At 34.6% G+C, this 12,761-nt stretch overlaps 1 protein-coding gene across 1 annotated transcript in view; it reads right to left on the reverse strand.

Moving 5' to 3' along the window:
* eys (eyes shut homolog) overlaps positions 1-12,761 on the reverse strand; it is a 336,214-nt gene that overhangs the window by 133,083 nt on the left and 190,370 nt on the right. The window contains exons 29-31 of the mRNA XM_047352417.1: positions 5,486-5,657; positions 5,107-5,185; positions 4,493-4,692 (exon numbers count right to left, since the gene is read on the reverse strand). Of these exons, the coding sequence (XP_047208373.1) occupies positions 4,493-4,692; positions 5,107-5,185; positions 5,486-5,657 (451 nt within the window). The remainder of the gene's footprint in view (positions 1-4,492; positions 4,693-5,106; positions 5,186-5,485; positions 5,658-12,761) is intronic.

Genomic DNA, 12,761 nt, shown 5'->3' on the forward strand with positions numbered 1-12,761 from the left:
GGCTGTGAAATTGTATCTTTATTAATAAGGTGCATTTGGTATTGAACATTCTGATCTTGTAAGTTTTAAAATGTAAATAATAAAGATGATTCTGGAATAATTTATTCTACATACATGGTTTTGCTAGGTTTGTGTTGATTGTATAGAGGTTTTGCACTTCAAATTGATTAATAATATATAAAATGACAACCTGGGTCTAAAATTTTTAAAAGACATTTGGGCTTGTTAACTTACATAATTTTACCAAGAAATATTGCTTTAAATCTGCCCAAATAAATTATATGCTCATTGTCACACAAACTTTATTGTCAGAATCCTAACAGCTTTCTTTCTCAATGTAATTTGAAGAAACTGACAAAATATACATAGATAAGCTATTCATTGTATAAAGAATGGTACCATTTAATTCTGCATGCCAGTCCCACTGTGTCTTTACGCACCGGTGAAGAACTGTGATTTTCCAGATGGACAACGAGCCTGATCATGCATCAAAGCTACTGCAAATCTGAGGCCAAGTAGGCCAAAAAGCTTAGGCTTGAACCTCTTTGGGAAATTTCCAACTGGGAACAGCAATAAGACAGACTGCAGAAGGTCAAAACAGAAGCTGAAAATGAAAAAAATTAAGTCTTGCTGGGTATATGGGAACTAAAACCTCCTTTGGGCAATCTTACACCTGTTACAAAGTGAGATCTGTAAGATATCTAAAATGCCATTGTTAAGGGTATCAAAAGAGTTTAGTTATTTGCTCTCTCTAGCTCATCTCCATTCTAGTGAAAAAACAACAACAACTTCATTTTTGCCAAATATACAATGCATCCCTTTTTCTAATCTACAGAAACAAACCCTAAATGAGCAGAGCATCATTTTAAACACACTGCTCAGGCTGTCCAGTGTATCATCACTTAACACTGTAAACATGAACAACCTATTTGGAGCCGCAGTATTCGTTGTCATATAAATCAGGACATCAAGCATATAGCAGCACAACAGCACAAGGTTAGGCAAAGTAATTAACTGTACGGCAACAAGGGATCTGCTGTGTCAAATTGGCATACTCTCGCTGCATTCATCTTGTATCTAGATACACTTCATCACTCAAGACATAGCACGGTGGCAATTAAAAAGTAATGATTCACTTGCAAACAACCTGGAGGACTGATGCAAGTGCACATATGTACTGCAGCACAATTATTATTAGACTGGATGCCTTTTTAATTGGACTTTCAAATAACTTCAAAATGATGAAGATGTGTTTCATAATGCTGGAAAACTGACTTATTTAAAATTTTCTCTTAAGATTATGTATGTAACAAGGCAGGGTGCATACTATTGGGATGTTTTGACTTTGTTTGTGGTCTTTTAAGCACAACAGCATTTCACCATTACATAAACAAAAGTAAAATTTTGCCTAATATTCGTACATGTTATATAGCAGGAATCTTGCTGGCAATTTCCAGTCTGGCATGTTTACATGTAAGCAAACATTTTGCACAGCAAATGCAGGTAAAAAAAACATGAGGACATCAACTTTTAACATAATATCCTCAATATCTTCAAGACTCAAGTTCCATCATCTTTTTAAAATTGGGGGTATGAACAAAAGTAATGCACTGTGTAATAGATACTAATGTGTAGACATTTTCTGTGCTTTTCAATCATAGAATGCACATTAATTGTATATTTTCACATTTTTAAGTGGTAATGTTCTGTTGTAGGTAGAGAATGCCATTAGGGTTGGAGAGACCAGGATGTCATGCACTAATAAACCTGTACCAATAATAATAGGACATAACTACATTATTGTTATTATTGTATATAATCTGCTATTGGCAACTTTGTTAATCCATTTCAAAGCATACTTTCTTCTTTGGTGGTCGTTGTAGCCCAGGATTTATGGTAAGGATTTTCCTCCTCTATGGGGTTTAGTGAGCCAAACAGCGCAATAAATAATTATTGTAAAGGGCATATTCCTAGGTCTATGGTTATCATAACAGAATAATAATTGATAAGAAATTACATGTAAAATACAGCTCACTACATACCAAAACAAAGCACTGCGGGTTCTTCCATCATACCTGAAGTTGCTCACAAAATCAGTAGCACCACCAGGAATAAGGATAAGAGTAATAATTCAAAATGTTAGCTTCAACATATTTCAAAATACTTGTGTTAATCACAGTGCCTTCCACATGAGTGGCATCCAAGGTAAAAATGTTCAAAAAGCATTGAAATAAATATATTTTACTGGAGTAGAATAATCACAAACCAAAACATTTGTTGCACTTATCTACTACTGAGCTCCTCTTAACTGTGCATGGTGACAAAAAATCTGTGTCCTCTTTTAGCCTTGTTAGTCACAGATCAACATGCTTCCAACTTTTAAATTGTTACTCTGGCTGTAAATGGCTGTAAGTTAAAGTATGTATGCTTTTCTTGTAGGCATTTGCTGACATATGACCAGTACACCTCTGCCTTACTTGAAGGGCATGATGTCTTGTCTTTTCCATTTTGAAGAGCGGGCAAGAAATGAGCCTCTGTGTCATGTCAATGCTATACTCCAGGGAAACCAGGTCATGAAATATTATTTTAAAGTTCCTAGATCACTAACATCAACATAGAAAGTAAAGTTTAAAGTAAATACTAAAAATACCTTGGTTAGATTTGTTTTACAGGAACTGTTATGGGTGTCAATAACTGTGGCACAGATGACTGATAAAAGAATGATTTCAGGGGGTGGAAATCTTTAGGCACTTCATGATTTGAATCAGAGGACTGCGATACCATTAAAAAAATATATTAAAGCATTAAGATGCATCACCAAAATGACTTATTGGCAGGTTTAAAGCATAGTATTTCTATAAACCATCATTAATTGACTTTAATCTGTGTTTAATACTGAAAAAGCAGTGAGCAGTAATGTTATCTACAAAATATTGTTTTTGATGTACTAAAAGCACAGCTATCATTCCAGAATAATGTTTCTGGTTGTCAACTTATTTTTGAACAGCGTAAACCACTTGGCCTAAATCACAAATGAGGAGATAATAACCTTTCACCTAAAAAAACAAACAAACAAAAACAAAAAACAACTAAGATAATATAATACCTAGCCTCAGACAAAAATACATACATAAAGATTTTCAGATTTTTCCTCATGGAATGCAGGAAGTCATAGTTTATTAAATAGAAGTCCCTTGACACTCTGTCTAACTTTAGAAACAGCTACATTACAAATGCTCCACTTGCATTTGTTTTAAATGAATTGTTTGGGGTAGGTTGTAATTATATGCTGTTGTTTTGGTCAAAGCTATTATTTTTTACATGGGATTTTATTCCGCTCTGAATAAATGGATTCAGATTCTCAGTTATACTAATATTGCTACAATAAAAGGTGCATCAGTTTTAAAGCATTTTACATATCTCTATCGGATATAAAGATATGTAAAAGCCAGTACATATGAAATGGACTGAACAGGCCAAATAAAACAAATAAAAAGGATGCATCTCAACAAATATCAATTACAATCATTTATGATTAACCATAATTACCCAACAGGTGGTTGCAATGAGTAGAAATGTCTGAAGAGTTTTAAAATGTGTAGAAAGTCTAATATATATTGCCCAAACATGTCACCTATGTTTTCTTGTTACATTACGTGAGATTAAAGGTAGATATTTTGTCTTCCAGTACCATATTTTAAACTATATAACTAGTATAATATATAGTATATTTTAAAACTATTACTTTGGAGTCTACAGGAAGTCAGAGAAATGTTCAAAGCAAGATTTATAATAAACAAGGACCAAAAATGAACAAAAGACAATTTACTTGGATTAGAAAATTGAACCTGTGGTGAGTCTTCTCAGACTAAGGGCATAACTTTTGAATCTGCCACCAACAGGCCTTAACATTAGAGATAGATAGCACTGACCTTTTGAAAGCCAGTATAATGCTAATTGCTTGGAGCAGGGTTATTCTCATATGGTGCAAACCTCTCAAAATAATGATATATCATTTACTGGGCACATTAATGTGTATATTTGACACATAAAGGAACACCTACCAACCAGAAAACATTGTTTTGTTACCTCAATTAAAAAGTTAAGTTGATATAAAATACAGGAAATCTATTTAGATTTTTAATCAGGCATAGTGTTGCCTCTGGGGTTTTGGTTAGATTTAGGACAGCAAACCTCAATAGGAACTTCTTCTTAAGGTGCCGCAAGCTCTGCACATTATACACAGTAGAAGCTAGCTAGCAGGTCAGCTTGCAGCTTACAATTGAGTATTTATTTTAGGACAGCCTAATGCAAATATCCCTAAAACTAAAAACTAGTCATGACAGTTATGGTTTTATATATTTATTGAGCTGTATCAGGTCAACTGACATTCACAGGAAGAATCAGCAAAATGTAATTTGAACAATCTTTGCTTCTGTCTATCCAGGTTCAATCTTTGAATGTAATTTAAAAGAATAGTGTACAAACTCACATGCAAGTGAAGTTTGATCCTTCACCATCAACACATGTGGCTCCATTGAAGCATAGTGAAGTGGTCAAAGTGGTGTCTCTGCAAACTTCTATATCGTTTTCACAAGTCTTTCCTGTGAACCCATCTAGACAAAAACAGGCGTATTTATCAATGAGATCCACACATGAGCCTCCGTTCAAACAGGGGTTGCAGGCACAGTCCTGAAAGACAATGAAGGTTTAAATAAATGAGATACCTGATCAAAAACAGCTACTATTTTGAAGATTTTATACTATATTATGTTTTTAGGTGAGGTAAAACACTAGATTAATTTCTTAATATTTATTATGAAAATCATTAGTTTATTTATACATACAGAAAGCCTATAAGCAATTCAAAGTTGTATCTCTAGAGTCCAGCAGAGAGCTTTGGTTTAAATCAATTAGGTATTAGACTAAGCAATTCCTTTTAATCAGGTATTTGTACAATGTTTACATTATCCTGGTAGTGCAATTGACTTGTCTTGCACAAACGTCAATAGAGGTAATGATACCAAAGGCCACACAAGGACTACAAAATTCTCCTGGCATTTTCTGCAGAACACCCAGCAGGTTTATTAATTAAGCTAAACTCACATCAATGTTTGTTTCACATCTGCTGCCGATCCACCCCGGTCCACAAAGGCAGGTGTATGAATTTATTCCATCTTTACAGCTGAGAGAGAAAAACAGACAAGGTCAAAACTGGGTCCTGTAGGATAGTAGAAATAAATGAGGAGCTTTTTTTCATATCAAGTCTTATTGCTGGATAGCTCATGGCAATAACATCCCTATTTAGCTAAGTTAATGATCATAATTTAAGCACCATTACAAAAAGCTGTTCTGCAAGTTCATTACATTAGCTTCGTAAGTATGGAATATATGCTGCTTTGTTGGCAAGGGGACAGTTATATAAAATGTTATGTACATTTATGGAGTAATATTTTTTTTCTTTTAAAGACGGAAAAGTCCGCACCTCCCATGAAGACAAGGTGCTGACATGCATTCATCTACATTGGACTCACAGTGGAGCCCAATGTAGCCATCAGGACACCAGCAGTGATATTGATTAGGACCGTCAATACATCTTCCACCATTTTGGCATGGGCTGGATAGACACTCATTGATGTTCACTTCACACCGTGAACCTAGAAAAAAAAGAGTTTGTTTTAGTATTGCTACAGAGGAACTTCATTTAAAAAAGGAGCATTTATTGCTGTTTACACAAAACAACAATGCAGCTCAAGAGCAGTGAGGGATACAGACAATTTATGTGTCTTTAAGAAAAATACGGTTTGATTATTTTGTGACATCTGGGCTAAATCCAATTTTCTAGGTGGATATTCTGAAGTCAAAAATTACAATTTTCAATATTTAAAGGCATAACTTTTCTATTTTAAAACTATGATATTCTCTGACTTTTTGAAGTCAGACGAGATATGCACAACTGAATATTTTCCAAAGTGTAAGTGATAAATTCGGACTCTTTTTTTGTATCCCGGGTACAGACTTGATGCAGCTATGTTGCAGCTTCTTCTTCACTGTCTCAGGCATGTATTATGGGTCCCGTTCAAGGCGTACGTGGTGAGTCTGCATCCAGGACATGTTGTTCTGATACAGGAAAAGAGCATGGATTTTCCAACATTTCAAAATCTTTCATAGACCGTTCAGTCAACTATCTGTAAATGGAAATAAATATCACACAACTTTAAACCTATCAGGACATGGCTGTACAGATAAACTGATGAGCATCTGCATAGTTATGATTCTTATCTTGTCATTTGTTATAATCTGAGCAAGGGGGAGAATGAAGATATTAAATAGGAGGGGCTCCAATCTGTAACCTTGGGGAACCCCGTCTGTGATTTTTGTCAGATTCAATGTAAAGTTAACTACTGACACAAAAAAGTCCCTGTCCTTAAAGTAAGCATCAAATCAGTCATGTGCTGTACCGGAAAGACCTACCGACCCAGTTCTCCAGCGGCTACAGTTTTATACCATGATCAACACTGTTGAATGCTGTGCTGAGATCCAATAATAACAGCACTGTGGTTCTTCCATCAGTCTACATTAATGCGGACGTCAATGAACACCTTGACATGGGCAGTCCAGGAATGGGGTGAGCACATTAACCTGACTGGAAGATGTCAAAGTGGCTGGTCGTTTTTAAGAAGGTATGTAACTGTTGAAACACAGCTTTTGCAATAACCTTAATGATAAATGTGAGATTTGAGATGGCTCTGTAATTTCATAGAAGCACCCCAGAGACAACTCTGGAGAAGCAGCAGAGATCCACAGCTCTGCTGGGGGAATGTGTTGACAGGAGCACTATTGTTGTGCACTCTGAAATTCTAGCCTTAATGGAATAGTGGCAAGAAGTAAGTTTGCAACAAGTCTTGTAGGTTACACAGCAAACATATTGAAAAAGCTGCCCTGTTTAGTTAGTACCAAAACTCATTATGCAAAACACTATATTTGGAGGAAAAGTAACATACATGCACATCAACGTGAACACACCATCCTCTGTGAAACATGGTGGTGGCAGGACAATGTGAGAATGCTTTTCTTTAGCAGGGACAGGGAAACTGGTCAGGGCTGATGGGCAGATAGATGGAGCTAAAAAAATAGGCAATAATAAAGGGTGCGCACACTTATACAACAGGTTAAACAACTATTTTTGTCTTTGCATTTCCCCCCAAACAGATCTGTTTGTGTTTTAGTTGTGTAATGCAGAATATATGTCACCCTGAAGGTGAAACAAAGTTCTTTAGTTAACTAAACGTGGTAGGGGCGTGTGGACCTTTTATATCCAGTGAATCCTGAAAATTCCCAAATAGAAAAATTAAACATAATCTTTTATCATAGACAAGATTATTGTGAAAATGATGATCTTTGATCTGAGGTTTCTTGGGCCAATTATTTTCCTTTTTCTTTAATCTTTCCACAGAATGAGTCAGCAAACTTGTGTTGCCCTTCAGAAAATACAACGTATTCAATTAATTAATAGACTAGATTCTTAAAGTGCGAAATCCTGCCTCTTACCAGCAGTGAACTTTCTGTCCAGTTAAAACTGCTTTAGCAACAAGACATGTTTTTTCTCTCTGATCTCTTTAGTAAAATTTGATATGAAGTGATTACACACCCTGGCAGGAATGGTAAACAGGAACATGCTGCATGCATTATAATAAAAAGATTTCTTGATTTTACAACTCTGTCTTTTCTAAAGAAGGTATATCAAACTCATGTTTTGCCATTATATTTTACACTGTTTTTATTCTAAAATGAACCCAAAATGATCTAAAGATGGAAAAAATATGATGATTCTGCTATGATGGTTATTTGCCTAAATTTATTCTTATTTATTCAGTCCTTGCAAGTTTAATATGTTGGTGGGATTAGAGTTGAATTCCTTGATAAACAGAAAGAAAACAAATCTTTGAAAACTGTAATGTTTAAATTACATATTTAAGTTATTTATTACACAAACATCCCAAATATTCAGCAGCTGCTGACTGTGAAAGCACATTCTCCTTTTATCCATTTTTGATGACTTTAAACGTCTTTGGGCTTTACTTGGCTTGTCTAATAAAATAGGCACTTTGAAGTCAAAAGGCGTAGGAGTTTTAGAAAAGAAAGAAAAGCATAACAAGTCAACAATAACTACAGTTTATCCTCCATTTAAATTGTGGACAAATGCTCAATCAAAACTATTAACATAGGATGTTTGTAATAGATTGAAATGAGGTGTTAGTGGGTGGTCATACAAAAGACTTGAGTTTAGAGTTTATGGGGAAAAAATGGCTCTGTACCCATCACATCAATCCAAGATTAACATCTGCATTTATGTTCTTTAGCCAATCAATGCATATTTTTGCTTTCCAATAATAGCCTGAGATTATGTGTCAACATACAAAAACACAATCAAGGAAATAAAAAATTGGAAATGAAAAACAACAAAGAAAACTCCAGGGTCAGGAAGATATGTAGGTAGGTTGTATCCATGAAGACACCTGCTTCCAGGATTTAGTATCTGGCAAGAACAACTGATAATTCTTGGTTTGGCTGGACTTGAGATGTAAATGCTTGACTGCACCTTAAATCACATTTGGATTTCTAAAAAGAATTGATACGCTCACATCTGCAGCTTAGCAGCTACATTGCTACAGACGAAATACCAGAGTTGTAGAGGGGGTTTGCTGATGAAATGAAACAGATCAAAGCATTTGCCAGTCAAAGGACATGAAGTTTAACAGGCCTTGTTTAAACTAATAAGAAACTTCTGCTGTATTTACATGGCACTCCCTGTAACCAGCACCTCTGAACAGTGCCCTTTTTTAAACTTTAACTTAAGAACAGACTACACTCTATAACCAAACAAGAAATGCCCATAAATGATATGAAATCAACATTTAAGGACCTTGGATTGTACAGCTCCAGTCAGCATCTTTGCATAAATCACAGAAAATTGCTGTTTATAGGTGCCAAGGTTTTAAATGGCATTGTAATGTATGCAGGCATTTTGGGTATATTAATAAGGCAATATGCCAATGCTTGTTTGAGTGGGCATGAATTAGGAAAGGACACCTGATCTGAGTCTCTTCTTTGGAAATTGATGCTTTCTTTAGCATTTAACCTGTCTAAACATATTCTGTTGATATTACATTTTAACATGCACTATATGAAAAAGACAAGCACAAACTCAATCTAAACTTTTAGATCAGTTCAGATTACCAATATAATTTTTATTTGCTAAGTGCAAGAATAGTAAACAAGATAACCTTTTTTAAACATTCCTGAATTTCAGTAGATTACATACATTTCCTTAGTATTTGGCAGAATTGCATGATTTGGGTCAAATGTTTAGGGTCTCCTTCCACAAACTTCTCACGATAGTTTGCTGGAATTCTGTCATTTCTATGACTGAACTGATGTAACTGCTAAAGGTTTGTAGGCCACCTTGCTCTCACACACCTTTACAGCTCTGCCCACAAATGTGCAATGGACATTCCAAAAGATTGACTTTGCTATCATTAAGCCACGCTGGGACATTGAGTTGGTGTTCTCAGGCTTCCAAGCTTTACTTTTTTCCATCAGATGTAACAACGGTCATTATAACCAAACACTTCAATTTTAGTTCATCAGACTACAGGATATGTCTCCATAATTTAAAGTCTTCATCTCTGAGGGCGTTTGCAGAATCTGTCATTCCTGAATGGAAAGAACAACCCCATGGTATTTATGCATGCATATAATTGTTCACCTTTAGGCATCTAGAAATTTAGCCCGATGAAAAAATCTGACTTATTGAGGTCCACATTCCTCTTCCCTTTTATCTTGCCTGATGTCTTATGATTTTCCCATAATGTCACAGTAGGAAGCAGTGTGTTTGAGGGGTGCCTTATAATACATTTAAAGGTGTGCCTCCATTTAACTCAAGTATGGTAAATTAACTAAAAGGATACAAAGCCATGACTTTTTCATCTAGGCTTTCACAAATTGTTTAAAGGCATAGTAATCTTCATGTAAACTTCTGAATTGAAAGAAAGCAATTAAAAAAATCCTATAAAAGATATCTCTCACATTAATAATTTTGGTAATGCTAACTGACCTAAAACAGGCAACATTCGGAATTTAATCTGATTTAATTTCAGACACTGAGAAAAAATAATTACCAAAATAATTACCTACCCTTGGCAGATTAAAGTTTTAAAGTAATCTTTTAATTTTATTAACGTGTTTCCTTTGACTATTAACATTGTTAGAGGTCTGGGCAGACCCTGCTTGAATCTGACAGACAATCTGTGGAGGGAGCTGAAGATAAGAGTGATGGCAAAGAGGCCGTCCAGCCTCAAATGCTAGGAGCTCATTAACACAAGACACATGAAAATATGTTAAATCAGCAATCATAAGAATGCTTCTTTTCTGTAGTGGAATGTAGATAATTCTATATATTATTGAGAATATTTTTGCCAGGCCAATTTTAATAAAATGTAAATAAAAGATACTTATGTTATCAAAACTGATACTCCTTTTGCACCGTTTTATGATCTTGAAGAGATGGTTGTCTCGTTTCCTATCAGAAACAAACTTCTTGGTTGAATGAAAATAATTTTAAATCTAAATCTGCCAGGTGTATGAATAAATATGTGTTTAATTGTAATTGGGGACTGTTAAACATTGAATTGTAAAATGTGTTTATAAGAATTATTATTATAAGTGAAATACCAAGTCAAAGATATACCTGTGTGCACATTTCAATTACTTAACGTCTGTATGATATAAAGATTTAAATAATTTATTTCAATTTTGTGTTACTGAATCACTGAGGTCTGCAAAGATTGGAATAATGGGGTTAGATGAGGCAATATTTTATGGCAGGAAGAAAGCTCCTTAAAATAAGCTAAAAAGAGTTAGAGATGACCCAAATTTTTTAATTGGCTTCAAACAGCTTTTTACGTAAGTCGCACAGAGAATGACTTGAATGGGCTCACTCTTGAGACTTTACTTTTGACTCAGACTCAAGGTAAGTGGATACGTAAACCACAGACCGCAGCTGTTATGGGGATAAATATTAAAGGGCGTGTTTAATTAATCAGGGATGTTTACGATTTGATAAAATCTGTTTATTTTAGTTGTAGCTTCATAAAAATGACCATATGGATGTCTCACAAACAAGACTATATTAAATAACATTAGGTTATTTAAGAACAGCAATATACACTGAACTTGCCTCTGATACATCATTGTCTTGTTGTTAAACAAGCTTGATTAAAATAACATTTCCAATATTTTAAAATAAAAAGATTTAATTTTACATTCATGTAAAAACCTTACATTTTTAATCATTCACTTACTGGATTGCACCTCCCTATTTCACCTACCGTGGAACATTTTACCTATTTAGGCTTTACAACAACAGTTTTAAGTGCAGATTTAGAACATGGTGTTGTATTAATCTCATAAATCCTCCAACTCAGAGATAGGGTAAGGAGGAGAGAAGCCTCTAGTCCAAATTAGTGCCCTACATACTGAACTAGTCAACAGGTCAAACACAGGAATTAATTGTGCTAACTACTAAACACAAAAACATTTGTCTTTTCACATTAAAGGCTATAGTTTTACATTCATTCATAAATGTGGGATTAACTTGTGCTGAATATTTGCCTTTAAACAAAATGCATGTTCATATTTTGAATGAGTTAAACATTGCAGATTAATAGTATTCTAAATATATAACAGTCTACAAGCTGCATGTAATGATCTGACACAAAGAAATGTTAAATGTTTTTATGTGCTCATTAGAAAACAACACTGAGCATGGCAGGCCAGAGAATGGACAGACTGTTTTCAAGAAAAACATTAATTACAGACTTAAGACTTGGCTTGGAAAAAAATGAAGTCAGTTTCTTGTGTGGGAGCCAGGATAGTTCAAGAATAAGTTAACACTACTATTTTTGCTATTTTCAACTAATAATTTATTAAAATAAAAGTTAGGCAAATAATGTATTCATTGATTATAATTTTTAAACTAGTTTGTTGGAGTGAGTAATAATAATTGACTGCTTACATTGTTTTCTCTGTTCTGCTTTTAAGGAAAAACAGTTTATAAACCCTAAAGCAATGTGTACCTGCTGATTTAAAGTGCAAAAAACTAGAATTATAATTGGCTCATAAATGATCCAGCAAAGAAATTCAATGGAAAAGGGTACACAAAAGTTATTGAAGTTAAATGAAACGTAAACAGGTACTCAGTGGCCAAGAGAGATAATATAACGGTATTCTCTAACAAGTTCAGGCAGCAAAAGATTAAATGTTCAAAAGCTTTTACAACAACAGAAATACAAGAAAAACATTGCAAAAGCCAGAACATCATCATCCAACAATGTGCTGACAGAGGAAACTGCAACAATGTGCTGATTGTACTGTACATCACTCAAGGGAGCCTGCTCACTAATGATGGGTGAAGGAGAGAAAACAGAAGGTGATGAATACTGTGCTTAAACTGTGATTTATATAAACAAGATCAGCCATTAATCATGTCACTGGAGTGACTTATGACCCCCGAATACAACAAGACACCTACAGTATGTCCAAAAATATATTATAGGCACTGCAGAGGCTTTTAAGCAAAATGTCCTGAATATTAATCTGTCAGCAAAAATCTATGCAGCTGTCAAACATGTCAAAACACACCTTACACATCAGGGTATTTAAGGCAGAAAAATTTTTACACTGTGGTTAATTATAGAGAA

This window comes from Girardinichthys multiradiatus, chromosome 22, assembly GCF_021462225.1.
Source record: "Girardinichthys multiradiatus isolate DD_20200921_A chromosome 22, DD_fGirMul_XY1, whole genome shotgun sequence".
Lineage (NCBI taxonomy): Eukaryota > Metazoa > Chordata > Actinopteri > Cyprinodontiformes > Goodeidae > Girardinichthys > Girardinichthys multiradiatus.